The sequence below is a fragment of the Dermochelys coriacea genome, chromosome 13 (genome assembly GCF_009764565.3).
Source record: "Dermochelys coriacea isolate rDerCor1 chromosome 13, rDerCor1.pri.v4, whole genome shotgun sequence".
Lineage (NCBI taxonomy): Eukaryota > Metazoa > Chordata > Testudines > Dermochelyidae > Dermochelys > Dermochelys coriacea.
The window spans coordinates 8,540,632-8,555,039 of record NC_050080.1 but is presented as its reverse complement, the minus strand read 5'-3'; the positions used below and the strand labels follow the sequence as shown (position 1 = coordinate 8,555,039).

General features: G+C 52.6%; 1 protein-coding gene across 2 annotated transcripts in view; it reads right to left on the bottom strand.

The window, feature by feature from the left end:
* Positions 1–948: 948 nt before the first annotated feature.
* The window catches only part of LAMA5 (laminin subunit alpha 5), a 166,182-nt gene continuing 152,722 nt past the window's right edge, over positions 949–14,408 (bottom strand). The window contains exons 69-80 of one of the 2 annotated variants that reach the window (XM_038369253.2): positions 14,252–14,392; positions 13,314–13,444; positions 13,039–13,206; positions 12,677–12,809; positions 11,691–11,836; positions 11,033–11,222; positions 10,227–10,379; positions 9,001–9,160; positions 8,685–8,815; positions 7,979–8,069; positions 6,555–6,674; positions 949–4,155 (exon numbers count right to left, since the gene is read on the bottom strand). In XM_038369253.2, coding sequence (XP_038225181.1) covers positions 3,995–4,155; positions 6,555–6,674; positions 7,979–8,069; positions 8,685–8,815; positions 9,001–9,160; positions 10,227–10,379; positions 11,033–11,222; positions 11,691–11,836; positions 12,677–12,809; positions 13,039–13,206; positions 13,314–13,444; positions 14,252–14,392 — 1,725 coding nt within the window. In that variant the 3' untranslated portion in view covers positions 949–3,994. Of the gene's footprint in view, positions 4,156–6,554; positions 6,675–7,978; positions 8,070–8,684; positions 8,816–9,000; positions 9,161–10,226; positions 10,380–11,032; positions 11,223–11,690; positions 11,850–12,676; positions 12,810–13,038; positions 13,207–13,313; positions 13,445–14,251; positions 14,393–14,408 lie in introns of both variants that reach the window. The other variant, XM_043496168.1, reaches the window with a different exon arrangement.

Here is a 14,408-nt window from a genome sequence, read left to right as displayed (position 1 = left end):
GTGGTGGAGAATCCATCATGTCCTGTAGTAAATTACCATTCAACTTGTGAGCCTGAATTTGTCTAGCTTCATGTTATTCCCTTCTCTGCTAGACTGAAGAGCCTGTTATTAAATATTTGTTCCCCATGTAAGAGTACTTGAAATCACCCCTTAACCTTTGCTTAATTAAGCTAAATAAAGTGAGCTCCTTGAGCCTATTCAGCAATTATTTTAATCCTTAAATTGGGGAGGGTTGTGAGAAGAGCTAGGAGAATTATTTATTTACATCCTTCAAGTACTGTGCTCAGTTCTGATGCTCATATTTCTGCCAAATATAGAGGTAACATAACCTCTGTATTCCTATTTGAGATTTCCTGTTTCTGCATCCTGGCAGCACAGTGGGAGCCTATGTTTATCCACCATGCCCCACCACCTGTTTCTCAGGATGACTGCCTCCTAGGAGAGAGTGTCTCGGTGTGGCCTATATTCTTTGTACCCATTACTGATTCAGAGCAACTGGATTGCTTGGTCACTTGTTCTCTTCATTGTAGAGTACACAAAAATTGGGGGATTGATAAACTATCAATGATCTAGAAGAAAACAAAGATGTCAAATAGCGGTGGGATATTTGGCTGCTGCTTCCTACAGCCCGCAGTGGCAGCTGCAGGTGGGGGAACCTGTGGCCGCTACAGGTAAATAAACCCTCCCAGCCAGCCAGCGGATTTCCCTGATGGGATGTGTGCCAAAGGTTGCTGATCGCTGGTTTAGCAAATAAAGTGTCTTTCTAGGAGCTAACTTCACTCAGGGCCCAAGGTGGGGACAACTACCACAAGTGCTGCACGAATGCTGCAGCTCACCAGTCACCTACTTCTATGTTAGTGAGACCAACAGGATTGTTTCACCTGCTGACTAATCCCTTCAAAAGAAAAGAATCCAGCTGCTGCTTAAGTCTCCTCCTTCCTTGTCAAACAGAGTAGATAACATAAAATTTTATTTGACTCAAAAATATGTACCAGTGATTTACAAAGACCATCTTTAATACTACAATTTAAAAATAGGTCATAATTATATTTGTTGGAAGATGATAAAGACATGTTAAAAGCCCATTTTACAATATTTACCCCCATCATAAAGTTATAAATCCATTTCAGAAGCAAGATTTTGTCCCCATGTGACTAGATATATACACACAAATATATATGATGTATATAAGTGAACTATAGGTGGATTGGGGAAAAATGGTTTTGTTTTTAAATGAAAGCTGCACTGCAATGGAAGTTAGAAATAAAGATGCCACACATGAGACGTGTCGGAGAGGGCAAAGTAACAAACACAGCGAAGCTTGGCGGGATTATGACCAATCTTTTTTTCTGAAATAAACACAATGTTTTCATACAACAGGTCTTTGCTGGGGGACAGGGTTAAAAGTTTCTAGGACTATCATATCCCTGGGGCTTCCTGCCTTCCCAAAAATCAGAGATTCTCAAACCTGACCTCTTCTTTTCAGCTTGCTTTAACTAGCATGAGGGGGGTTTTCCTCCTGAAATCCCAGTCAGCACTCAGAACACTACAGCAAGCTAAACGCACAGAGATGTTTTGCTATAGAGGCAATGTGTATATCCCAGGGGGAGAGATTATGCTGTCCCATCTCCATCTTAAAGCCACAGCAGCACAAGAGGTGTGTGCTCTGTAAGGGAATGGACATGAGCAAGCACTAACCTTTCTGTAATGTGTTCTGCTGCCTGGCCTCTGTTCTCAGTCCCTTTCTGAGCTACCTGTGTGTTTGCATCAGGCAGGATCAAGCATGTTGGGGAAGGGGCATATAAAGTGGTTCAGAGTCAAAGGTTTTCTTCAAGTGTTTGCTCATGTCCATTCCACATTGGGTGCATGCATACATTGTGGCCAGAGATTTTTTTTTTTTTTCCCCTCAGTGATATCTGTTGGGTAGGCTCTAGTTCCCTCTGAGCTCCTCCTTGCTGGCTAATGCCCACAGAGGGGCAAGAAGAAGTGTTGTGGAATGGGCATGAACACCACATCTTTCATAACCTTTTGTTTGCTGCAACTTTTTAGATCAACTTGTTAACCTTGGAAGGGCTCACAGTTGTGTTTTCACTTTGCCAATCCACATGATTCAGAACAACCCGCCAACAGCCTCTAACTGTAAGCAGTACTGATTGGTCTGGACTGCTGTGGTGGTCAGGCAGTGGTTGATGGCTTCAGGCCTTTAGGGCTCAGAAAAATGTCCTATAGCCTCTATTGTCTGCTCAAGTATTTCATTCACTGTAAAACAAGCTAGCATCACAATCTACTAATGTACTTTTTTGTAAGGTCCTCAGCTGTCAAGCTCTGCAGGATCTGTGGTTCCAGCCAAATCATAGCATTCAGCCTTGCTGCATTTTCTACCAAACACACAGAGTCCTTTGCATGGCCAAAGCCTATCCGCTGCTCCCTTCCACCCAAGTCTGTCTGAGTTCTCTCTGTTCTTCTAAAAGGCACAAGTATGCACTAAAGCATCAGCTCACCCCTTAGCTGCTTCCCAGCCTGACAGGGTAGGGCTAATTAATTATGGCAGAGGGGCAACTGACCCCCCCCAATTCTACCTTAAAGGACAATTGCTTTATCATGTAGGTATTTTGGCAGTGTTATGCACACATGTAGAGAGACACCTTCTTCAGCTTGTACTTGCAAAGATGAACCATCCCCTAAGCAGAATTCCTAACTTAGTTGTAGAATGTCAAGCAATTAGATTCAAACAAGTCAATCCAAAGCAAACCCAGGAATTGTTGACTGCTGGAGGAAAACGGGGGAGTCCTGCAAATGTATTTAATTTGTCTCTTCTGATGTCATGCTAAGATTGTGCCTAGGCAATAACAAGGTCTTAAACCCCCTTAGATCCCCATATGTTCATGGTAGGCTTACCCTCTGGGTCCTGTGAAGACCACAGGGGGCTGCACCACTACTGACCCCTCACAAGGGAGCAGATGAAGAGGGGCACTATAGGGTTTGGTTGAGGGCAAGTGAGGAGTTTTCAGAGTTGCACACAGAAGACTTGATCCTGCAAGGTGCTGCATGCCCACCCTGCCTACAGAAGGCAAAGGGATTGGATAGTGATCAGTACTGCCAGCCATTGCTCAATACTTTGCAGGATCATGTCCAGAGCCACAGAGGGTGGAAGTAGCTCACTGTTTCCCCCTCCCTTGGCTCTCTGCATAGAAATCTTGATTCTCTTCTTAAATTTTGGGACACCATAAGATTCTCTTCCTCAAACGAGAAGACTGTTTTGCCTTTGATCCAGGAGTTTTATAATGCTCTGTGACAATGGGTTGAACACCTCTCAGCTTTAGCTTGTTCATACTTATCTCTAAAGAAATCTTTGTATTGTTCACTATCTGTTTGAAGTTGGCAACACCCACTGGTGTACTTCCAGTTTTCAGGGGTGTTTTCTTGAAGCATATCCCAATGGCCTTACTCCAGTGAAGAGATGGCAGTAACAGCATGCTCAACTACCATGCTGAGAGCCAGGTTTAGCAAAGGCCATTCTTATTCCTCTGACAAGAGTTTGTAACTTAAACTCTCCAGCCCACCCCCACAGCAGGGAATCCCCGTAAGCATCAGGTGACGTGAACAGCGGGGAACGGGGTTGGGTGTGATGTACAGCTGCTGTGCACTTTTCTACACTGCTGTTCTAAGCAGCAAGAGGCATGGTTCATAGACAACAGGGGTTTGTCTCTAACACTCACATACTGGAGATGGGGTTTACGGAGGGCTGCATCCTTAGAGGGCACAAATAATCAAAACCAACTGAAGATAAAAAGATGAATATCAGAGAGAGTGGGGAGCTGTAGGCTCAGCCCTTCTCTGGGTTTGGACCTCCATGGCTTCACCGTAGTTGCTGGAGCTCATGTGTCTCTGGCAGCTGTTAGTTAAGGCTACAAGAGAGCACAGGCTCAGTGTCTAGTCCGAGCCAGGCACCTGGCGGGTAGTGCAGCTTTTCATAGTTCAGGCTTTACGCTATTTAAATCACAGGGCAGCCCGTAAGGCCAACTGAGCCCCTGACAGTCCCAGCTTGTGGCAGGTCAACGTGGTTCTGGTTTATCACCAGGTTCCTTATGCAGCCGACGTAATGGGGAAGAGGAGTCAGCAGGGACAGCGAAGCAGCTCCCAGCGTGGCAGTTCCTGCAGAGAGGCACAAAGGGGCTGTTTAGCAAGGGAAGGGCTGTCACCAAAGGGAGGGAAGGGCTCTAGCTCAGTCACCGGCAAGTGGCAACTTGAAATAGACTCGCTCCCGGCTCAGCACACACAAGTGGGTGGTATCTCCTCTGAGATGAGATGCTAACAAGTGAGCCTGGTTCGGCTCTGTAATGGGGGGAGGTATAGTTTGCTCTCTCAGGGGTAGGGAGGAATAGAGACGGTCTTCATGATCAGCTTCTCCTAGCTGCAGTGCAATGCAATGAAGAAAGGGGGCAGGAGCTGTGGGACACAGGTCCAATTCAGCCTGAACACAAACCTTTGCCAGCAAAGAACTTAAAGCAAACCAACCCCACAGCAAGATGAAATGAGTAATGAGCGTCTGGGCCCAGATTCACGCCTGTGATGTGAGTGGCATCGCCCTGCTTCTGTGCAGGTTGCTGGGCCTGGCTGGGGACTTTGTAGAAGCCTTGAAGGTAGAGTCTATGCAGAGGATGTGCTGGATCAATGCACGCCCGTGTCACCTGAGGCAGGACCCTGAAGGTGAGGGGGAGACTGTGCTGCCCCACCCCTTCCCTGAAGTAAACCTTCACTGCCAGAGGCTGCTGGCACAGTCTAACTGGCTTCTATTGGGATGGAGCCTAAAATGAAGTGGGTCCAATTAACCACAGCTGTCAAGAGGGGCTATTCCCCAGACTCCAACAGAAAGTCCCCTCCCAGGAAGTTCTCAGCAACAAGAGCAGTGTCTAACTGCAACCAAATGCTCCTGGGGGGATTCTGCGGGACTGTGCACCCGCAGAAAACAGCCCCCCATAGATTTCCTGTGTTTCCCCGCAGAAGACGGCCGTGAAGCAAAGGGAAGCCGGGTGAGGTGGAGGGGGATGGACGGCAGGAGGAGGGGTGAACATGAGCACAGGTTTTGGGGGGATTGCCCCCCTCCAAACAGAGGCAAGGCCTTGGGGGGGCACACAGGGTTACATGCCACTGCTCCCCCCTCACTCTGCAAGCGCAGAGCTGTCCAGCTGAAAGAGGCTGTGTCTCTGGCTCCCGGGGACTCTGCAGCTGAATGCCGCCTTCTGGGTCCTAGTGCCAGTTGTGCTCCTTTTCTGTGTACTGGGAGACTTCCCATTTTCTATTCTGTGATACAGTGAGTGCCAGGAGTGAGGCTCGGTAAGGGGTGTGCGGGGGAACTGAGGAAAGGGGGTGGGGGGGGAAGAGGCAGTGGGGATGGAATAGGGAAGGGGAATGTGAGAGTTGAGGGGAGGGGGATGGAGATGGAGAAGAAAAGGGGATAGGGGAATCACGTGGCAAAGCAGGAGCCCAACATGCAGGATCCCCTCGGCAGAGGCTGGGGCTCCCCCGTTAAGCAGGCCCATCAAATCCTCACCCTGACAAGCCCTACCCCCCTACACCTAGACCCCTCTAACAAGCTCCCCACACCTAGACCCCCACCCAGCTGCACCTGGACCCCCACCCCGCCAAGCCCTACTTCCCCAGCACCTGGACCCCTCCCCACTAAGCTCCTCTGAGCCCCAACCACCTTCACCTGCATCCCCTGCAGAGTCCCATTGCCCCTGCACCTGGAACCCCCAAACGAGCCCCTGTGCATCCAGATCTCCCACTGAGCCACCTGCACCCAAATTGCCCCACACCTGGATCCCCTCCACACTAACCCCTTCTACATTGGATCCTGCTGGGCTGAGCCTGCCCACCCACACCCTGGTGCACCTGGCACAGAGGGACAAGGCCCCAGGGTGTTTCTGGGGCAGGCTCAGCCCTTATACTGTGTCAGGGTCAGGTGCAGCCTCAGTGCTGAGTCTCTGTCCCAGGGGAGCAGGGGTCTTCAGGATGATCTCCCACCTCAATGCAGCCAGTGGCTTGTGCTCCCCACTGCCATGCTGGAGCCACATTTATTTATTGACCAATAAAATTTGCAAAATTTTTTTCATGCAGAATTCCCTCCGGAGTAAACCAAAGCAGCTGGGGGCCATGCAAGCACCATGCTCTCATCATGAGGCTGTTGAGCCTCTAATCTTCAATCCCACAAAATACCAAGAGTGGGGGCTCCGAATACACCCCTGCAGCCTTAAACACGGGGAGGGGCAACTAGACACAGCTACCTCCTCCCAAGTTGAGCGCTTGAGGGGTTAGCAGCTCCCGGCCAAGTGCTCTATGAGGACTAGACACTTCTTGGGGGATTGCCTAACAGACAAACTCAAACTAAGTGCACCGCAGTAGGGGAGCAACCAGGCCCATGGCGACAGCGGGAACAGAGTACGTGCCACTGGGCATTGAGAAATTCAGACCTTTTAGGACAAAGATCTGACAGCAGGAACTCTATAGCCCCAGTGACTCACCTCCGGCTCTCCCATGCTCCTCTGACTCACCTGGCACGCCCCCGAGATGGAACGTGTCTTTGGTATCCGCTGAGCGAGTCTGGCTGGGTCCCTTTGTGTAGTTTCCATCTGTGTCCACGTCCAGCCAGATCATGTTTTTACCTTTGATGACTTAGAGAGAAACCAAAGTCAGCGGCACGATCTCCCCATTAGAGCTGGCCCGAGGACGGCACGGCTGCGTCGCGGCAGCTTTCAGCGTTTGAAACTTGCTTTTGTTCCAAACGAAACCAAAACCTTTCAAATGATTTTGCGACACCAAATTGTGCTGAAAGGTCTGATTTTGGCTCAAAAGGGTCAGTGCCCCCCCGTGGAAGTGACTGGCGAGCCCCTCCCATCAATAATATCACTGAAATTGATACATGGCGGCAAAACACACCGATTCCAGCCAAGCTGCATATTTCCACCAAAAATTGCAATTCGAGCCAGCCAGGAGAGGTGGGGAGACTAAACCGAGAGCACTGCAGAGAACAGTGCTGCCCCCGGCCAGCAGGCACACTGCCTTTGGAGTGAGTGGCCTATCTACAGGAGACAGCCGAGGCTCCAGAGAGCAGTTCTTAGCTCAAAATGCAACAGGACTCATGAGACGTGCAGCATTCATCTCCCGCTCTGACGTGCTGACGGGCAGAGGAGAGGCACCGAGAAGAGATGCTCCAGGACTATGTACAGAGTGCCATCAGCTGAGAACCAACATGGCTCTGGACAGCCTCACTCCCCGCCTACCAAGACTCAGGGCCAGATTTTCAGCTTCTTGTAACCGCCCGACATGCTGAACTCTTCTGACCACACAGAACAGTGCTAAAGAGGAGCAGAGATCCCTGGAAATCTGGCCCCAGTTCTGAGCCCCTCTGAAAACCACAGCCATGGAGTCTCACTGCAGCATTCGGAGACTCAGTTTACATGCCACTGCCCATAACAAAAGAGAGGGTTTGTAAGTGCTAACTGCTAAGGCAGGCAGTGTAGCTAGTGGTTAGAGCAGGGAGCTGGGAATCCGGACACCTGCTTCTGTTCTATTCAAGTCTGTTGTTAATGTGTTCTGTGACAGTGCAAAACACTGAACTCGCTGTGACTCATTATTTCCTCACCTGTTAAATGGAGCTAATAATATCAAATAATTAATCCCTCCCTCTCAGTGACAGCCTTAATTACTGTTTGTACAGGGCTTTGAGATCCTCAGACAAAGGACACTAGTGAAGTACAAACGGTTGTCAGAGGCCTTAAAAAAGCCACCGATTTCTTAATATAGGGAGCAGTCGGAAGTTTTGAACACAGCTCTTTCCAGCTGCGCCTGCGGCCTTGACCGCAGTCCACTCTGCAGGAGGGCAGCAGAGGGAAATCCGAGATTCCTACGGCCCTGTGGGACGATGCAAAATCCCGCCCAACAAGTATTAGTTGCTGATTACTGGTTGCCATCTCACCTGCTATGCTGTGCCACTGGCCATCACAGAGTGACGGACGGGCCACCGACGTGGAGAACTCCCCAGCCCCAGTGTTTGCTTTCACTGTGACCTAATGAAACAACAGAGCCAAGTTTAGATGGTTTTGGGCTTAACGGTTGAATGTGAGGGGTGGGAAAGGGCCTATCCCCGTGGTATCTGAGCACCTTCCAGATGGGCATTAAGTAACGTGACTGGAACATCTCCCCTCTGGCTCCCTCTCCCTGGGGTGAAGGCCAAGTGCTGATTTTATTCCTTACCCCAGATAAGGAGCCCTCCTGGGGACAAGCTTTTCCGAAGACAAGCCCCAGGACATCCCTCCTGAGATACGAGAGCAACAAGAGACCTGCTCAAGAAGCTTCCCAATCAGGAGGGCAGTGGGACGCAGCCGGAGACAGGCAGGGAGGAATGCATCAACTGCTCAGGCTTTAAGGCCCCACGGTGTAATCAGCCAGCCCTTGTTCCACGTGTGTGCTGACCAAGCAGGGGCTGCCTCCTCCAGGCAGCACCAGAGGATGTGAGCTAGAAATGGGCAGGAGGGACTGTCCTGTCGGGCAGGATTTCCATCAGCAGCGCCTAGGCTCACCCCCCGCACCAAAGGGCCACTCTGAACATCTGTAGCCCTTGGGACTCTGCACCAACCAGCCCCCAGCACTCAGCACCAGCCAGCCCTGCCCTGCTGAGGTACCTTTGTGTCATCTGCGTACAGAGTGAGGTAGTGCTTTCTCTGTGTGCCCACGTGGAAAATCAAGGCAGAGGCACTCCGGGGCCGGACATCCAGTCTCAGCTCCAGGTGCTGCCCCATCGCCACAGAGTCGGCTGGAAGGGGAAATGGGAGCCATCAGGGATGGGGAGTGCCCAGGGCCATTCTGGAAGAAGAGACTATGGGTGCCTCCCAAGGTGAAGGGCCAGGCTGCTTGGGAAAGCACCCATCCGGGCCATACCATGGGGAGGAAGGGTTCAAGGGATCAGGGAGCCCGGGGCCAAGCCAGCTAGTCCGATACCTAAAGTCATGTATCCACCCTCTGCAGCGAAGAAGATGCCGCTCTCCAGAGACCCCTCGTAGCAGGGCGTCACTCCGAAGACGCGAGAGGGGGAGTCCAGGGGTTTCCCATCCAGTTTCAAGTTCTTCAGGCAGCCGCTAAAGCTGGGGACAGAAGTATCCTGGAGAGAGAGGGAGAGGGCCTGGTCCATTACCTGTCAGCACAGGGCATGGGCGGGGAACGCATGTGGCCAATAAATGGGCTGGAGGGCTCCTCCTCCAACCCACCAGCCACTCCTGGGATTAGTTGCATTGCGTTCTGCAGCTCTAGGCTCCCTGACAGGACAAAGGAACAACCCCGCAGCTGGACAGAGACCCTCGCCCCATCACAGCAGTCTCCTGGCTAAGGACTGGAGCCAGCACCCAGTGATGCTCAGAGAAGCCCTTCTACTGACTGCCCCTCCCAAGAGCCCTTATGCCTGGGGAATGAGGGGAGGGAACAGCGATAAAACTGAGTCGTGCGGACAGAGAGCCCACTATTGTCCTCTGCAACCTCTTGGAGCGGAGAACAAAGCCCCTGGAGAACAGCTCCATCAGCGCCTGAGAGCGTCTCCAGGAAACTCAGCAGTGTGTGATTCATGGCACTGAAGGCAGCTGGCAAATCTAACAGCACAGCATGGATGCCTGAGCATCACGTGGGCTGGTATTCCTTGGCACTAAGGCCCCTTTATGCTGTTCTGGCAGGGAAGAGGGGACTTAAGCTAAGGGGTCCTGGAGCCCTGTCCCTCTGCGTCAGGTGCACCAGGGTGTGGGTGGGCAGGCTCAGCCCAGCAGGATCCAAGTGTGGAGGGGATCCAGGTGTGGGGCAATCTGGGTGCAGGTGGCTCAGTGGGAGATCTGGATGTACAGGGACTCGTTTGGGGTTCCAGGTGTGTGTGCTGTGACCGCTGTCCGGCCCCTAGCAGGGCAGCAGGGCCTGGGTGCAAATGAGAATCTGGGCAACTCTCCCCAAAGCTGCATTAGCTTAATTTTTGCCTGGTAACTTTTACCACTTTGCACAATGCGGTCGCAGTGGGAGGAGGCTGAGACTAGCCAAAAGACTCCAAGGGCTGCCAGCCAGACTCATCTGGGAAGGCAGTGGTGTGTAACAGGGGTCCCCTGCCCTTGCCAGATGAGGGAGGACACTTGATATAAAAGCTCTTCCTGCAGTGAGCTGGGATGGCGTGACCAGGGTCCAGGAGTCCTTACTGGAATGTGAGCCTTGGCTTTCGCAGCAGGAGCTCCCCCCAAATAAAACGGGCTTTGGACCAGAAAGTCTCCATTGGTAGCCACCATGCCATTCTGAGCTCTCAGGCCATCGATGACCAGTTGAGCCCTGCTCCCGTCTCTGCCGAAGAAGACCTGCAACAAGCAAGAGTTACACACTGCGTGGTCAGCTGGGTCCAGAGCAATAACTGCTTGTTTCTACCCATACACATGCTTTGCTAAGCCCATGGTCCAGCTGGAGAACCCAGCTCTGGCGAGGGAGAAGAATCAGACTAAATTTGGGAAGGGAGGGAAGGCTCCGACATGCTAGAGGATGTAATGGTCAGGCAACGAAACCCTTCTGGCCTCAGAATCGATGGGGGTCCATGATTCCGAAGGGCTCTGATTAGCAACCCCATCAGGTCGTCAGAGGTGCACGACCATAGCCACCAATCGCAGCGATGGAAAGGAGACTGTCTATTTGAAAACATGACCCCTCCCATCACCCACTTTGCTCTCTACAGACACCCCACACCTCTGCCAGATGGGTGGGGATTAGAACCACATGGGCAGCGTCAAACAGCTGCCACCTGAAAAACAATATTAGCTTCAACAACGCACGAAAAAGAAGCTGCCACAAAAATGTTCCCTGCTGGCCACCCTATCGTGGGTGGAATTCCTGCCCCTCCGTGGCACTGCTCTGAGATGCAGAATGGGCAACATGTGAGAAGTTTAGGGTTAGAAAAGGGAGCTTTGCATACCATGCATTTCGCCCTCCCAAGTACCAGCCCAGCTGTTCCTCTGCTTACTGTGTGCCACCTGCCGTCATGATACTTGTCTTTGCTCCGGATTCTCAGTTTATTCCCATTGAGATCTGCCAGGAACACGAAGCGGCCACTGGAGACGAAGAGGGCCATGAAGGAGCCCTGCAGTTCGCTGGCCACGTAGAACAGCAGCCCACTGGATGAGTTCAGCCTGACGTCCATGGAGAAGTGGGATCTGCAGAACAAGAAGGGCTGTTCAGTGGCACAGTCCCCCCAACCTCTGCGACTAGAGCTTACCACCACCATGCCCCCTGCTACAGCACCTTCCAACTGAGATTGCCAGGAGCTTCCCGACCCTCACACACCCCAGAGAGTGGGTTAAGAATTATCCCTGTTATCAAGAGAACTAAGGCGCAGAGAGTTTAAGGGCCTGATTATTAAAGGGATTTAGGTGCCTAAAGATGCAGATGGGTGCCACTGCCGAGTGCCATTTTCAAAAGTGCCTAGGCACCTAAATACCTTTAACAATCTGGGCCAAAGTGACTTGCTGCTGATTCCCTCCAGGAAGTCTATGGCAGAGCCAGGGCCAGCCCCCAGAACTCCTGACTCCTAACCCGGTGTCATCACCAGCCCCTGCTCCTCCGCGACGGGTGGTAGAGCAGGGTTTGGGTGTATGGAGACAGGGCAGACACAGTGCACTTACTTTTCACGGAAGGACGCTGGGATGTCATCGAATTCCACATGGCTCGTGGAGGATCCTCCAAACCGGAAGGCACCTTTAGCAGCTTTGGGGTGCCTGGGTAACTGGCAGGTCCTGTCCTGGTAATGCCTGAGGTCTTTCAATGCAGCCTTGCTTGGCACCGACAAGAGGACAATTTGGAAAAGAAAGGGTCTGGGTAAGGAAAGCTACGGCTCCATTGTGGAGGACTTGGGCACTGTCTGCCAACACACACAAGACCAATGCATCGACCCTGTGCCTGCCATCATTGTATCTGGTGCCCATATAGGCCAAAGCCACCCCTGCTCAGGATTATCTGGGCTCACAGAGGGAAGAGCTGATTTGCTTTTTTCCTGTTTTGCCCAAAGGTGCATTGAGTGTCTCTCTACTGCCTCTTCATAGCAGACCCCAAATTACCCCCTCTCTTTCCTAAAACTGCTGCCACCCAACTCACAGCTGGGGAGCGTCCCCCTGGGGAACACAGAATCACCAATCCCGGAGCGGCACTGACTCTGCAGGGCACAGTCCCAGACCAGTTGAAGTGTCCCCCACACCAGTGTCCCTCGTTGGGTGACCATGGGACACACTGGGGCCTGGGAAGGCAGAACAGGCTCCTTGGAATGCGGAGCCCCACCAATCGTCATGCAGGCCAAGTGCCAGGGGGTGCAGTGCCCCAGGCTGGAGGACACAGCCAGGAGCAGGGAAGAGTGGAGATGGACTGAATGAGTCGGGGAGTGCAAGGCAGCTCCTCTGCTGTCCACACCCAGGCAGTCAATGTCAGCTGAGAGTACAGCCTCACGTTTCACCCACAGCAACCACAACTACAATGGCAAGCAGGAGTTGGGAGGTTCCTTATCCCCGGCCCTGCCCCATTTCCAGCCATCGACTGACTGCACCCGTAAGCCACCAGTCCACAGCTCGGCTATGAGATGGGAGCAGAGGAGCTGAAGAGTGGGAAGAGAATCCAACACCTTTAGTTTCCGCCTGTCCTCCTTCAGAGACACTCTCAACTGCTGCGGCTGCCGGTCCCATGGGCAGCTCATGGTCACGTTGAAGCTCTCTATGTTCTGCTGCAGGTCCACAACCATCTGCGGGTCCACCTTCCTATTGCACAAGGGAAACAGGTCTCCATCCATTACTGTGGGGGAGCCCCGGGGTGGCGTATCCTGAGCAGGTGAGCAAACACCAGGTGGGTCAGGCACCTCAGCACATCAGGGGGAACCAGGGTTACAGATGCACGGGGGGGAAGGGATAAATGAGTACATTGATTTGGGAGGGGAAGGGACCAAAGGGGCAAATTAACCAACCCTGGCAGCACCGCAACCGCACTCACCGCTTCACAAAGACATTCCCGATGCAGCCCGTCAGGCTGCTAAGAGCGCCGGCCTCTGGCAAACCACCCAGTTGAAACAGCATCTGCTCCTCCTGGCGTCTGTGCCTCCTGTAGCGATCGGCCCCTTGCTTGGGCCCTTGGAGCTTGTCATCTATGTAAAGCCGAACCCTGCAATGGGAGCATGGCTAGTGATTCGCTTGGCCCAGGCGCCCCCTGAGACGAGGCAATGCCTACCAGCGGCAACAGTGCTGCTATACCGGATGACTGGAACGTACCCCGTGGCGTCGCTGTAGATGGCAACGTAGTGGCTGGCATCGTCCGCGTAGGCATGTTTTGTGGTGAGTTCAGTTTTCAGAACTTTCACGGCTACTCGGCCATTCTTCAGAGACACCTGACAATTCCCTTCCTGAAAAAGGTAAAAATAACCCCTCGCACAAGAGCTGGGCACAGCCGAAAGATTACAAGGAACCAACGGCCATTTGCCCTCCTGGCGGGACTTCCCTCCCAGGACACCCAGCCAGGCTCAGAGGTATCAGGGTGATGTCACAGCAAGGGGGATCCTCCATCCAGTCAGGAAGACATGGCCCCAGTTGAAATGGGAAGTGAGGGTTCCTCATGCCTGGGGAGATCTATTTCCAGAACCCAACTTTCCATGCTAAGGGGTTGGAGAAGATTTTGTGGCTCCCAAAGACACACCGGGAAGGGGCAAGAGAGGATCTACCAACATTGCTTTTCTAAACAGAGACCCTTCCCTTTACTGTTCACTCACCACCGGAGCAAACTCATCCCTTTCTTTGAGAGAGTAATAGAAACCTCCTGCCGCACACCCAGGAGATACGGCTCAGATGATCCGCCATTCTGAACTCCCTGCTTCAGCTGTTACTACGAGCCAAAGACCTTTGAACTCATGCAAGAGCTCACCTGCTCCCTGCTGGGATTCCTGTTACAGTCATGCCTCTCTGGTGAGGCAGCAATTGGGGCTGAGGGTGGGGCTTTTGGGGTGAGCAGGATGCCGAAGGCCTTGTTGTCACAAGAGAGTGTCCCCCTCCCCTCCTCAGCCCTGCTCAATGAACCCTGCTTGCAAGAGCCAGCTGAACCACAGCCTCAAACAGAAGCGGCTCGGGGCTCAGAAACATGCAGCCCCCTTCGAGGTGAAGGGCAGGCTGCGCTGTGATGGGGCAAGGGAGGCAGTAGAAGTGCACTGCAGTCCTACCGCTGTGCTGTGGGAGTACAGCAGGCCGTGGCTCTGGCTAGTTCGGAAGCTGAAGCCTGTGTAGAAGTCCTGCAACGAGGGCACGTTCTTCAGAGACAGCGTCAGGTAACCATGGCCATGGAATTTAACCGAGCGGGCCACCTGCAGGAGGCAGAGA